Consider the following 12,047-nt stretch of genomic DNA (forward strand, 5'->3'; position numbering starts at 1 on the left):
CTCCCACCCCAAACCCGCCCCCTCCCGAAATTCCGGGTCCCCCCCCCCACGCCTGGTCCCACAAACGCCCCCCCACAGTTCAGCTCTGGTTCCAGCTCTTTATTGCCCCCCCCCCCTTTTTGGGGTCACACGGGAGGGGCGTGCCCAGCTGTGGGGCGTCCCCCATTTTAGGGGGGTCCCGGTTTTGGGGGTTACCCCTTTTTGGGGCCCCCCATTCCAAATGTCCCGATTTTTGGGGTGCTGCTGCTCCGGGATCCTCTGGGTTTTTCCTGGTGCTCGTGGTCCCCGTTTCCGGCAGATCCCCCAGACCCCAAAAATCCGAATTTTGGGATGTTGATCCTCCATCCTCACGCTGCGGGGTTTTCGGGGACCCCCCGCCCCACTTTTTGGAGTCCCATATTTGGAGGCTGCCCCATTTTTGGGGTACCCCCGTTTTGGGAGGGGCATTGCAGGTCCGGGGGTGTCACATCCTCGGGGTGCTGGGCTCTGGTATGTGGGGGGGGCCCCAGTTTTGGGGCTGTCCCGGTTTTGGGGCTGTCCCGGTTTTGGGGTGCCGGGTCTGGGGCTGTCCCGGTTTTGGGGTGCGGTTTTGGGGTGAGTCCCGGTTTTGGGGTGCTGGTTTTGGGGCTGTCCCGGTTTTGGGGTGCGGTTTTGGGGTCAGTCCCGGTTTTGGGGTGCGGTTTTTTGGGGTCAGTCGTGGTTTCTGGGGCTGTCCCGGTTTTGGGGTGCCAGTTCTGGGTCAGTCCCGGTTTTGGGGTGCAGTTTTGGGGTCAGTCCCGGTTTTGGGGTGCGGTTTTTGGGGTCAGTCCCGGTTTTGGGGTGCGGTTTTGGTGCTGTCCCGGTTTTGGGGTGCCGGTTCTGGGGCTGTCCCGGTTTTGGGGTGCCGGTTCTGGGTCAGTCCCGGTTTTGGGGTGCGGTTTTGGGGTCAGTCCCGGTTTTGGGGTGCGGTTTTGGGGTCAGTCCCGGTTTTGGGGTGCCGGTTCTGGGTCAGTCCCGGTTTTGGGGTGCAGTTTTTGGGGTCAGTCCCGGTTTTGGGGTGCAGTTTTGGGGTCAGTCCCGGTTTTGGGGTGCGGTTTCTGGTGCTGTCCCAGTTTTAGGGTGCCGGTTTTGGTGCTGTCCCGGTTTTGGGGTGCCGGTTTTGGTGCTGTCCCGGTTTTGGGGTGCAGTTCTGGGGTCAGTCCCGGTTTTGGGGTGCAGTTTTTGGGGTCAGTCGTGGTACATGCGCAGCAGGCAGGCGGTGATGGCGGCCATGTAGCGCTCCCACAGCGCCTGGTGCCTGCAGGACGGGAACGGAGCTCTGGGGAACCCCGTCCTCGTGCTCCAACCAGCCCCGCTCTGGGCCGGTTTTGGGGTCCCCCGAGCAGGATTTGGGGGCTCCCGGCCGCGGGGTCCCACCTGAAGCCCGGCAGGCTCCGCGGCGCCGCCGTGTAGTGGGTGAGGAAGAGCCGCAGGTCCCCCGGGCTCCACTTGTCGGAGCGGCACGGCTCGATCACCTGGGGGGGACCCCAAAACGCGCCCGGGGTCTGGGGGTGTCCCCAGCTCGGGGCAGTCCCAGTCCCGCAGTCCCAGGGGGTTTTGGGGTCCCCTCACCTTCTCCACCAGGTCCACGAAGAAATCCCGGACGTCGCGGGCGTGCGTCAGCTTCCCCCCCACGTTCACCAGCGCCCGGGACAGCGCCTGGGGGGCAGCGGGAGTGGGGACCCCCGCCCGGGACCCCCCCTGGAGCCCCCCGCCCCAGGACCCCCCCCCTGCAGCCCCGGGACCCTCCCCCTGGAGCCCCCCAGCCCCGGGACCCTCCCCCTGCAGCCCCCCAGCCCCGGGACCCTCCCCCTGCAGCCCCGGGACCCCCCCCCTGGAGCCCCCAGCCCCGGGACCCCCCTGCAGCCCTGGGACCCTCCCCTGGAGCCCCCCCAGCCCCGGGACCCCCCCTGGAGCCCCGGGACCCCCCCTGGAGCCCCCCAGTCCCGGGACCCTCCCCCTGGAGCCCCCCCAGTCCCGGGACCCTCCCCCTGGAGCCCCCAGCCCCGGGACCCTCCCCCTGCAGCCCCCCAGCCCCGGGACCCTCCCCCTGGAGCCCCCAGCCCCGGGACCCTCCCCCTGGAGCCCCCCAGTCCCAGGACCCTCCCCCTGGAGCCCCCCAGCCCCGGGACCCTCCCCCTGGAGCCCCCCAGCCCCGGGACCCCCCCCTGGAGCCCCCCAGCCCCGGGACCCTCCCCCTGGAGCCCCTGGGACCCTCCCCCTGGAAACCCCAGCCCCGGGACCCTCCCCCTGGAGCCCCCAGCCCCGGGACCCTCCCCCTGCAGCCCCCCAGCCCCGGGACCCTCCCCATGGAGCCCCCAGCCCCGGGACCCTCCCCCTGCAGCCCCCAGCCCCGGGACCCTCCCCCTGGAGCCCCCCAGTCCCAGGACCCTCCCCCTGCAGCCCCCAGCCCCGGGACCCCCCCTGGAGCCCCCCAGCCCCGGGACCCTCCCCCTGGAGCTCCCAGCCCCGGGACCCTCCCTGGAGCCCCGGGACCCTCCCCCTGCAGCCCCCCAGCCCCAGGACCCTCCCCCTGCAGCCCCCCAGCCCCAGGACCCTCCCCCTGGAGCCCCCCAGCCCCGGGACCCTCCCAAGGGGACACCCCCGGTACCCTGAAGGGGGCCCAGGATTTGGGGACCCCCCAGAACCAGGACCCCCCTCCCCTGAGGATCCCCTGAGCCCCCCAGGAAAGAGACCCAGGCCCTCAGGGCACTCTCAGAGTTTTGGGGACCCCTCCCATCCCGAAATTCCCTCCCAGGGGGGGCCCCGGTGCTGAGAACCAGCCCCTCACCGACCCCCCCCTCCAGGGGCTCCTCCGGGATTTCGGGGGGTCCCAGGATTCTGGGGGGGCCCCTCCCTCCTGCAGCAGACCCCGGGGATTTGGGAGGCCCCTCCCCCCGAGGACACCCCGTTTTTGGGGGCGCTCACCTTGAAGTTGGCCTCGAGCTCGTTGTAGACCGAGATCTTCCCCCGCAGGGCCGAGCACACCAGGCTGGGGGGAGGGGGCGGTTGGGGGGGCCCGGGGACCCCCCTGAACCAGGACCCCTCCCAAGGGCCCAGGCAGCCCCTCCCCCAGCCCAGGAAGGCCCGGGGGTCCCAGGGTTTGGGGGGATCTGGGGGTTTTGGGGGGCACTGAGAAGTTTGGGGAGATGAAGTTTGAGGGGTCCCAGGGAACTGAGCAGGACCCAGAAATTTGGGGGACCCGCCCGATTTGGGGGGCGTCCAGGAGAACGGGGGGGTTGTCCCTGTTGAGGTCAGCCCGGTTTTGGGGTGCCCCGTGGGGTCTGGGGTGCCATTTTTGGGCTGTTCCTGTTTTTGCTGTCCCCGTTTCGGGGGATGGCTCCTCAGGGTGTCCCCATTTTGGGGTGTCCCCGTTTTGGGGTGCCCCATTTTGGAGTGTCCCCATTTTGGAGTGTCCCCATTTTGGGGTGTCCCATTTTGGGGTGTCCCGTTTCGGGGTGTCCCATTTTGGGGTGTCCCCATTTCGGGGTGTCCCATTTTGGGGTGTCCCGTTTCGGGGTGTCCCGTTTCGGGGTGTCCCGTTTTGGGGTGTCCCCATTTTGGGCTGTCCCCATTTTGGGGTGTCCCGTTTTGGGGTGTCCCGTTTTGGGGTGTCCCCGTTTTGGGGTGTCCCGTTTTGGGGTGTCCCCGTTTCAGGGTGTCCCCATTTTGGGGTGTCCCGTTTCGGGGTGTCCCCGTTTTGGGGTGTCCCGTTTTGGGGTGTCCCGTTTTGGGGTGTCCCCGTTTTGGGGTGTCCCCATTTCGGGGTGTCCCGTTTCAGGGTGTCCCCGTTTTGGGGTGTCCCGTTTCGGGGTGTCCCATTTCGGGGTGTCCCCTCCGGGGCTGTCACCTCTTGTGCTGGTCCAGCAGGTCCTTGTCGGCCACCAGCACCTTCAGCTCCTTCAGGTCCTGCAGGAAGGACTTGGGCAGGTCCCCGTCGGGTTCGGCCGCCTCGGGGGCTGGTGGGGACAGGGGGGTCACGGGGGGGTCACGGGGGGTCCCGGGGGTCCCTCGGGGGTCTGGGGGCTCACCCAGGGCCCCCTGGCTCCAGTGCCCCATCATGCTCTGGGCGCAGGCGGCGAAGTCGGCGAAGCTCAGGAACTGCAGGCGCCGCTTGCCGGTCTCGAAGCGGCTGTTGGCGAAGAACACGATGGCGGCGTAGTCCCTGCGGGAATTCGGGGGGTCAGGGGGGCCCCGGCCTGCGGGGGAGCCCCTCAAAGCCCCCAGACCCATCCCTAAACCAGCCCAAACCCCCAAACCTCCCCCAGCCCTTGAAATCCCCCCAAACCCCAAATCCCCCCAATCCCCCAACCTCTAAAATCCCCCTCAAACCCCTGAAATCCAACCCCAAACCCAAATCCCCAAACCCCTAAAATCCCCCCCAACCCCTGAAATGGTCCCCAAACCTCCCCAACCCCTGAAATGGTCCCCAAACCTCCCCAACCCCTGAAATCCAACCCCAAACCCCCAAACCTCCCCCAGCCCCTGAAATCCCCAAACCCCCAACCCCTGAAATCCCCCCAAACCCAAATCCCTAAACCCCTGAAATCCAACCCCAAACCTCCCCAAACCCCCAAAATCCCCCCAAACCCCAAATCCCTGAAATCTCCCCAAACCCCAAATCCCCCCAAACCCCAAACCTCTAAAATCCCTCCAACCCCTGAAATTCCCCCAAACCCCTGAAATCCCCCCAAACCCCTGAAATTCAATCCCAAACCCCCCAAACCCCCAATCCCCAAACCCCCAAAATCCCCCCAAACCCCAAATCCTCACACACTCCTCCCCAAATCTCCCGAGCCTCCCCCCTCCCCAGGTGTCACCTGCACCCCAAATCCCCCAGCAAGGGCAGCCCCCTCCCTGAGCCCGGGGACCCCCCGGGACCCCCTCCCAGCCCCCCCTGAGCCCAGGGACCCCCCGGGACCCCTCCCCACGCACCGGGCGAGGGGCGGGGGCAGCAGGAACAGCTGCTGGATGTTCTCGGCCAGGGGCCCCCGCAGCTCCTCCACGGCCTTGAAGACCCTCTTGAAGTTGTCAAACTGGGGGGGCAGGGGGGGTCAGCACCCCAAAGCCCCCTCGAACGCCCCCCACGCCCCCCAGGACCACCCTCAGCCAAGGCCCCCCCGGATTTTGGGGTTTTCCTCCTGGTTTTGGGTTTCACTTTTTCCTCCATTTTTTGGGATTTTTTCCCCACCCGTTTTGGGGGGCTTTCCCCTGATTTTGTCTTTCTTCCCCCTGATTTTGGGGTTCCTCCCCCGTTTCTGGGGTTCCTCCCCCGTTTCTGGGGTTCCTCCCCCGTTTCTGGGGTTCCTCCCCCTGATTTTGGGGTTCCTCCCCGTTTTTGGGGTTCCTCCCCCCGATTTTGGGGTTCCTCCCCCTGATTTTGGGGTTCATCTCCCGTTTCTGGGGTCCCCTCCCCCGTTTCTGGGGTTCCTCCCCCGTTTCTGGGGTTCCTCCCCCGTTTCTGGGGTCCCTCCCCCTGATTTTGGGGTTCCTCCCCCCATTTTTGGGGTTCCTCCCCCTGATTTTGGGGTTCCTCCCCCCGTTTCTGGGGTTTCTCCCCCTGTTTCTGGGGTTCCCTTCCCCTGATTTTGGGGTTCCTCCCCCTTTTCTGGGGTTCCTCCCCCTGATTTTGGGGTTCCTCCCCTGATTTTGGGGTTCCTCCCCCGTTTCTGAGGTTCCCTCCCCCTTTTCTGGGGTTCCTCCCCCTGATTTTGGGGTTCCTCCCCCGTTTCTGAGGTTCCCTCCCCCGTTTTTGGGGTTCCTCCCCCGTTTCTGGGTTCCTCCCCCATTTCAGGGGTCCCTCCCCCGTTTCAGGGCTGTCCCGTCCCTCCCCCAGCCCCGGGGTCCCACCTGGCGGCGGCAGCTGCGGATCCCGACCCCGGTGCGGGCGCTGACCTCGTCCAGCTCCTTCTTGGTGCCCTTGGAGAGTTTCTTGCCCAGCAGCTCCCGGGCCAGGGCCTCGTCGAAGGCGTAGTACCTGGGGACCCCAAAACGGGGAGAAACCCCAAAAACGGGGAGAAAACCCAAAAAATGGGGGAGTGAGGGAAGGAGAAACCCCAAAAACGGGGAGAAACCCCAAAACGGGGGAGTGAGGGAAGGAGAAACCCCAAAACGGGGAGAAAACCCCAAAAATGGGGAGAAACCCCAAAAACGGGGAGAAACCCCAAAAATGGGGAGAAAACCCCAAAACGGGGGGAGTGAGGGAAGCAGAAACCCCAAAAACGGGGAGAAAACCCCAAAAATGGGGAGAAACCCCAAAAATGGGGGGAGTGAGGGAGAAACCCCAAAAACTTGGGGGTCCTGAAACCAAGGGGATCTCAAAAGCCCCGCCCCGAGCCCCAAAATTTGCTCCTGAAACTTCCAAACTGCCCCGACCCCCCGGAGCTGCTCCCCAGTGTCCCCAGTCCATCCCAGTGCCCCCAGTACCAGTGTCCCCATGTCCCCAGTGCCCCCCAGTGTCCCCCAGTCCATCCCAGTTCCCCCAGTCCGTCCCAGTGTCCCCAGTCCATCCCAGTGTCCCCAGTGCCCCCAGTACCAGTGTCCCCATGTCCTCAGTGTCCCCAGTCCATCCCAGTGCCCCCAGTCCATCCCAGTGCCCCCAGTACCAGTGTCCCCATGTCCCCAGTGCCCCCAGTCCGTCCCAGCGCCCCCAGTACCAGTGTCCCCCATGTCCCCAGTGCCCCCCAGTCCATCCCAGTATCCCCAGTCCATCCCAGTGCCCCCCAGCGCCCCCAGTACCAGTGTCCCCAGTGCCTCCAGTACCCCCCAGTCCACCCCAGCACCCCCAGTACCAGTGTCCCCATGTCCCCAGTGTCCCCAGTCCATCCCAGTGCCCCCAGTACCAGTGTCCCCCAGTCCGTCCCAGTGCCCCCCAGTGCCCCCAGCGCCCCCAGCACCAGTATCCCCAGTATCCCCAGTGCCCCCCAGTACCCCCCAGTCCGCCCCAGCGCCCCCAGTACCAGTGTCCCCCATGTCCCCAGTGTCCCCAGTCCGTCCCAGTGCCCCCAGTCCATCCCAGCACCCCCAGTACCAGTGCTCCCAGTACCAGTGCCCCACATGTCCCCAGTGCCCCCCAGTCCATCCCAATGCCCCCAGTCTGTCCCAGTGTCCCCAGTACCAGTGTCTCCATGTCCCCAGTGTCCCCAGTCCGTCCCAGTGCCCCCAGTACCAGTGCCCCCATGTCCCCAGTGCCCCCAGTACCAGTGTCCCACGTGTCCCCAGTCTGTGCCAGCACCCCCAGTGCCCCCAGTCCATCCCAGTGCCCCCCAGTCCATCCCAGTGTTGCCCATGTCCCCAGTGTCCCCATGTCCCCAGTGCCCCCCAGTCCATCCCAGTTCCCCCAGTACCAGTATCCCCAGTGCCCCCAGTCCATCCCAGTTCCCCCAGTACCAGTATCCCCAGTGCCCCATGTGTCCCCAGTCCATCCCAGTGTCCCCTAGTCCATCCCAGTGCCCCCCAGTCTGTCCCAGTTCCCCCAGTACCAGTATCCCCAGTGTCCCCCAGTCCGTCCCAGTGCCCCCAGTCTGTCCCAGTGCCCCCAGTACCAGTGTCCCCCAGTACCCCCAGTGCCCCCAGTGCCCCCCAGTGCCCCCCAGTCCCTCCCAGTCTGCCCCAGTGCCCCCAATACCAGTATCCCCAGTATCCCCAGTCCATCCCAGTCCATCCCAGTGCCCCCAGTGTCCCCCAGTCCATCCCAGTCCATCCCAGTTCCCCCAGTACCAGTATCCCCAGTGCCCCAGTGCCCCCAGTCCATCCCAGCACCCCCAGTGCCCCCAGTGCCCCCCAGTGCCCCCCAGTGCCCCCAGTACCAGTATCCCCAGTATCCCCAGTGCCCCCAGTCCCTCCCAGCGCCCCCAGCGCCCCCAGTACCAGTATCCCCAGTGCCCCCCAGTATCCCCAGTGCCCCCAGTACCCCCCAGTGCCCCCAGCGCCCCCAGTACCGCTGCACCAGCAGGGCCTGCCGCTCGGGCGGGATCTGGAAGAGCAGCTGCTGCAGCAGCCGGGGCGGGGCGTGCAGGAGCCGCTCCAGCATCTGGAACGTCCGGTAGTGGTCGCGGGTGTCGCTCTGCAGCACGGCCACCGAGGTCCCCTCGCGCTCCAGGACCCCGCCCCGCAGGCGGCGCGCCACGGCCTCGGCCACTGCGGGGGGACACCGTGGGGACAGTGATGGGGACAGCAGGGGACAGGGGACAGGGCTGGGGACACGGGACAGGGCTGGGGACACCATGGGGACACCACGGCCTCGGCCACTGCGGGGGGACACCGTGGGGACACCGTGGGGACAGGGAACAGGGCTGGGGACAGGGCTGGGGACAGGGCTGGGGACAGGGGACAGGGATGGGGACACCATGGGGACACCACGGCCTCGGCCACTGCGGGGGACACCGTGGGGACAGTGATGGGGACAGGGCTGGGGACAGGGCTGGGGACAGGGGACACGGGACAGGGCTGGGGACAGGGGACAGCGCTGGGGACAGGGGACGGGGACAGGGCTGGGGACAGGGCTGGGGACATCGCTGGGGACACGGCTGGGGACAGGGATGGGGACACGGGACAGGGCTGGGGACAGGGCTGGGGACAGGGCTGGGGACACGGCTGGGGACACGCTGGGGACAGAGCTGGGGACAGGGCTGGGGACACCATGGGGCAGGGCTGGGGACAGGGCTGGGGACACGGGACAGGGCTGGGGACACGGCTGGGGACACGGGACAGGGCTGGGGACAGGGATAGGGACAGGGGACAGGGCTGGGGACAGGGCTGGGGACACGCTGGGGACAGGGGACAGGGCTGGGGACAGGGGACAGGAGACAGGGCTGGGGACAGTGATGGGGACAGGGGACAGTGATGGGGACAGGGCTGGGGACACCGGACAGGGCTGGGGACAGGGCTGGGGACATCGCTGGGGACAGGGGACAGGGATGGGGACAGGGCTGGGGACACGGGACAGGGCTGGGGACATTGCTGGGGACAGAGCTGGGGACAGGGGACAGGGCTGGGGACAGGGCTGGGGACAGGGCTGGGGACACCATGGGGACAGGGGACAGGGGACAGGACTGGGGACAGCGCTGGGGACATCGCAGGGGACAGGGCTGGGGACACCGTGGCCCAGGCGTGCTCAGGTGTCCCAAATGTCCCCAGGTGTGTCCCAGTCATTCCCTGGGTGTGTCCCCCGTATCCCCAGGTGTGTCCCAGGTGTGTCCCCGCTGTCCCCAGCAGTGTCCCCATTAGTGTCCCCATTCGTGTCCCCGCTGTCCCCCCACGTACCCGAGTGCCCGTCCAGCCACAGCAGTGTCCCCATTAGTGTCCCCAGTGTCCCATTAGTGTCCCCAGCAGTGTCCCCGCTGTCCCTGCTGTCCCCAGGTGTGTCCCCAGCAGTGTCCCCAGGTGTGTCCCCTGCGTACCCGAGTGCCCGTCCAGCCACAGCAGTGTCCCCATTTGTGTCCCCATTGTGTCCCCCATGTCCCCTCACGCACCCGAGTGCCCGTCCAGCCCCATTAGTGTCCCCGCTGTCCCCAGTGTCCCATCAGTGTCCCTCGTGTCCCCAGCCGTACCCGAGTGCCCGTCCAGCCACAGCAGTGTCCCCAGTGTCCCCAGCAGTGTCCCCGTGGTGTCCCCGCTGTCCCCATTCGTGTCCCCATTGTCCCCAGCCGTACCCGAGTGCCCGTCCAGCCACAGCCGGTACACCTCCTCGTCGATCAGCGTCGTGTTCCCCACGAACACGTCCAGGTCGCTGCTCATGGCTGGGGGCGGCCCCGGGTCCCCAAATGTCCCCAAGTGTCCCCAAATGTCCCCAAATGTCCCCCCACGTCCCCAGGCCCCACCCCGGGACCCCCCTGCGCCCCTCCTGCCCCCCGGGATCCCACACCAAACTGGGCCATACTGGGAAATCCCTGCCCCCACCCCAGCCCGTACTGGGAGAGCTCTGAGCGCCCCCGTCCATTACTGGGACGGCAAACTGGGGCAACTGGGAAGCCCTGATGGCAAACTGGGGCATACTGGGAACCCCCTGATGGAAACTGGGCCGTACTGGGAACACCCTGACCCCAAACTGGGAATCACTGGGAACCCCTGACGGAAACTGGGCCTTACTGGGAACCCCCTGACGGAAACTGGGCCGTACTGGGAACGCCCTGACCCCAAACTGGGCTGTACTGGGAACCCCTGACGGCAAACTGGGAATCACTGGGAACACCCTGACGGTAAACTGGGCTGTACTGAGAACCCCTGACAGCAAACTGGGGCACACTGGGAGCCCCTGAACCCAACTGGGCCGTACTGGGAGCCCCTTCCCGCAGCCCAGCCCAAACTGGGGCCGCCCCGCCCCCAAACTGGGCCATACTGGGGGCCCGTCCCCCCCCCCCGGGCAGCCGCGGCCCCTCCCCCACCCCGGGACCCCTCCCCCACCCCCGGGACCCCTCCCCCATCCCCGGGACCCCTCCCCCACCCCCGGGACCCCTCCCCCACCCCGGGACCCCTCCCCCACCCCGGGACCCCTCCCCCACCCCGGGACCCCTCCCCGCCCGCCCCTCCCCCACCGACCGGCGCCGTCCCGCGCGCTCCTCGCGCGTCGCGCAGCGATGACGTCACGATGCGCGCGGATGTGACGTCAAGGGGCGGACCCGCGCGACTCCCGCCCCGCCCCCTGCGGCGCGCGAGCTCCGCCCCCGGCCCCGCCCAGTAAAAACCAGTCCCAGTCCCAGTAAGAACCAGTGCCAGCCCCAGTAAGAACCAGTCCGTCCCAGTTTATTGGGGGCGGGGCCGCGGGGGGGGGGCGGGGCCGCTCCGGTCCCTCGGTGGGGGCGGGGCCGCTCCTGGAGCCGGGGGGGCGCTGGGGAGAGAAAGGGGGGGAGGGGTACTGGGGGTACTGGGAGCCCCCTGACCCCAAACTGGGGGTACTGGGAGCCCCCCGACCCAAACTGGGGGCACTGGGAACACCCTGATCCCAAACTGGGGGTACTGGGAGCCCCCTGTCCCCAAACTGGGCCGTACTGGGAACCCCTGACCCAAACTGCGAACCCCCGACCCAAACTGGGCCGCACTGGGAGCCCTGTGACCCCAAACTGGGGGTACTGGGAACCCCCGACCCAAACTGGGCTGTACTGGGAACCCCCCGACCCAAACTGGGCCGTACTGGGAGCCCCCTGACCCAAACTGGGCTGCACTGGGAGCCCCCCGACCCAAACTGGGCCGTACTGGGAGCCCCCCGACCCAAACTGGGGGGTACTGGGAACACCCTGATCCCAAACTGGGCCGCACTGGGAGCCCCCCGACCCAAACTGGGGGCACTGGGAGCCCCCTGACCCAAACTGGGGGGCACTGGGAACCCCCGACCCAAACTGGGTCGTACTGGGAACACCCCTAACCCCAAACTGGGCCGTACTGGGAGCCCCCCGACCCAAACTGGGAGCACTGGGAACCCCTGGATCCCAAACTGGGCTGTACTGGGAACCCCCTGACCCCAAACTGGGGGCACTGGGAGCCCCCCGACCCAAACTGGGGGTACTGGGAGCCCCCCGACCCAAACTGGGAGCCCCCCGACCCAAACTGGGGGGCACTGGGAACCCCCCGACCCAAACTGGGGGTACTGGGAACCCCCTGACCCAAACTGGGCTGTACTGGGAACCCCCTGACCCCAAACTGGGCCGTACTGGGAACCCCCTGACCCAAACTGGGCCGCACTGGGAGCCCCCCCGACCCAAACTGGGGGCACTGGGAGCCCCCCGACCCAAACTGGGGGGCACTGGGAGCCCCCCGACCCAAACTGGGGGGCACTGGGAGCCCCCCTGACCCAAACTGGGGGGCACTGGGAGCCCCCCGACCCAAACTGGGCCGTACTGGGAACACCCTGACCCAAACTGGGGGGCACTGGGAACACCCTGACCCAAACTGGGGGTACTGGGAGCCCCCTGACCCAAACTGGGGGGCACTGGGAGCCCCCCGACCCAAACTGGGGGGCACTGGGAACACCCTGACCCAAACTGGGGGCACTGGGAACCCCCTGACCCCAAACTGGGCCGTACTGGGAACAC

The 12,047-nt window shown here is 67.5% G+C and overlaps 1 protein-coding gene across 2 annotated transcripts; it reads right to left on the minus strand.

The window, feature by feature from the left end:
• Positions 1 to 84: 84 nt before the first annotated feature.
• Positions 85 to 10,634, minus strand: LOC117011422 (FGF1 intracellular binding protein). Of its 2 annotated transcripts, XM_033086786.1 has the most exons (11): positions 10,558 to 10,634; positions 9,672 to 9,758; positions 7,959 to 8,157; positions 5,869 to 5,995; positions 4,954 to 5,054; positions 4,050 to 4,183; positions 3,869 to 3,977; positions 2,947 to 3,010; positions 1,591 to 1,677; positions 1,396 to 1,493; positions 85 to 1,276 (listed from the first exon to the last, which is right to left on the minus strand). In XM_033086786.1, exons 2-11 carry the CDS (start codon positions 9,754 to 9,756, stop codon positions 1,207 to 1,209), a joined length of 1,074 nt encoding a protein of 357 aa, XP_032942677.1. In that variant the 5' UTR covers positions 9,757 to 9,758; positions 10,558 to 10,634; the 3' UTR covers positions 85 to 1,206. The 2 variants fall into 2 exon arrangements, with proteins under 2 accessions (XP_032942677.1, XP_032942676.1); XM_033086785.1 differs by having other exon boundaries at positions 3,869 to 4,183.
• Between the last annotated feature and the right edge of the window lie 1,413 nt (positions 10,635 to 12,047).

Source organism: Catharus ustulatus, unplaced genomic scaffold (assembly GCF_009819885.2).
Source record: "Catharus ustulatus isolate bCatUst1 unplaced genomic scaffold, bCatUst1.pri.v2 scaffold_145_arrow_ctg1, whole genome shotgun sequence".
Classification (NCBI taxonomy): Eukaryota; Metazoa; Chordata; class Aves; order Passeriformes; family Turdidae; genus Catharus; species Catharus ustulatus.

What these genes read in the sequence shown, in the direction of transcription:
- LOC117011422 (XM_033086785.1), bottom strand. Translation starts at nt 9,756, where the DNA reads ATGAGCAGCGACCTGGACGTGTTCGTGGGGAACACGACGCTGATCGAC. An exon ending in GTGGCTGGACGGGCACTCGG is followed by an intron (nt 8,158 to 9,671) that starts GTACGGCTGGGG and finishes GTCCCCCCGCAG; the next exon opens with TGGCCGAGGCCGTGGCGCGC. An exon ending in TCGTGGACCTGGTGGAGAAG is followed by an intron (nt 1,494 to 1,590) that starts GTGAGGGGACCC and finishes GGTCCCCCCCAG; the next exon opens with GTGATCGAGCCGTGCCGCTC.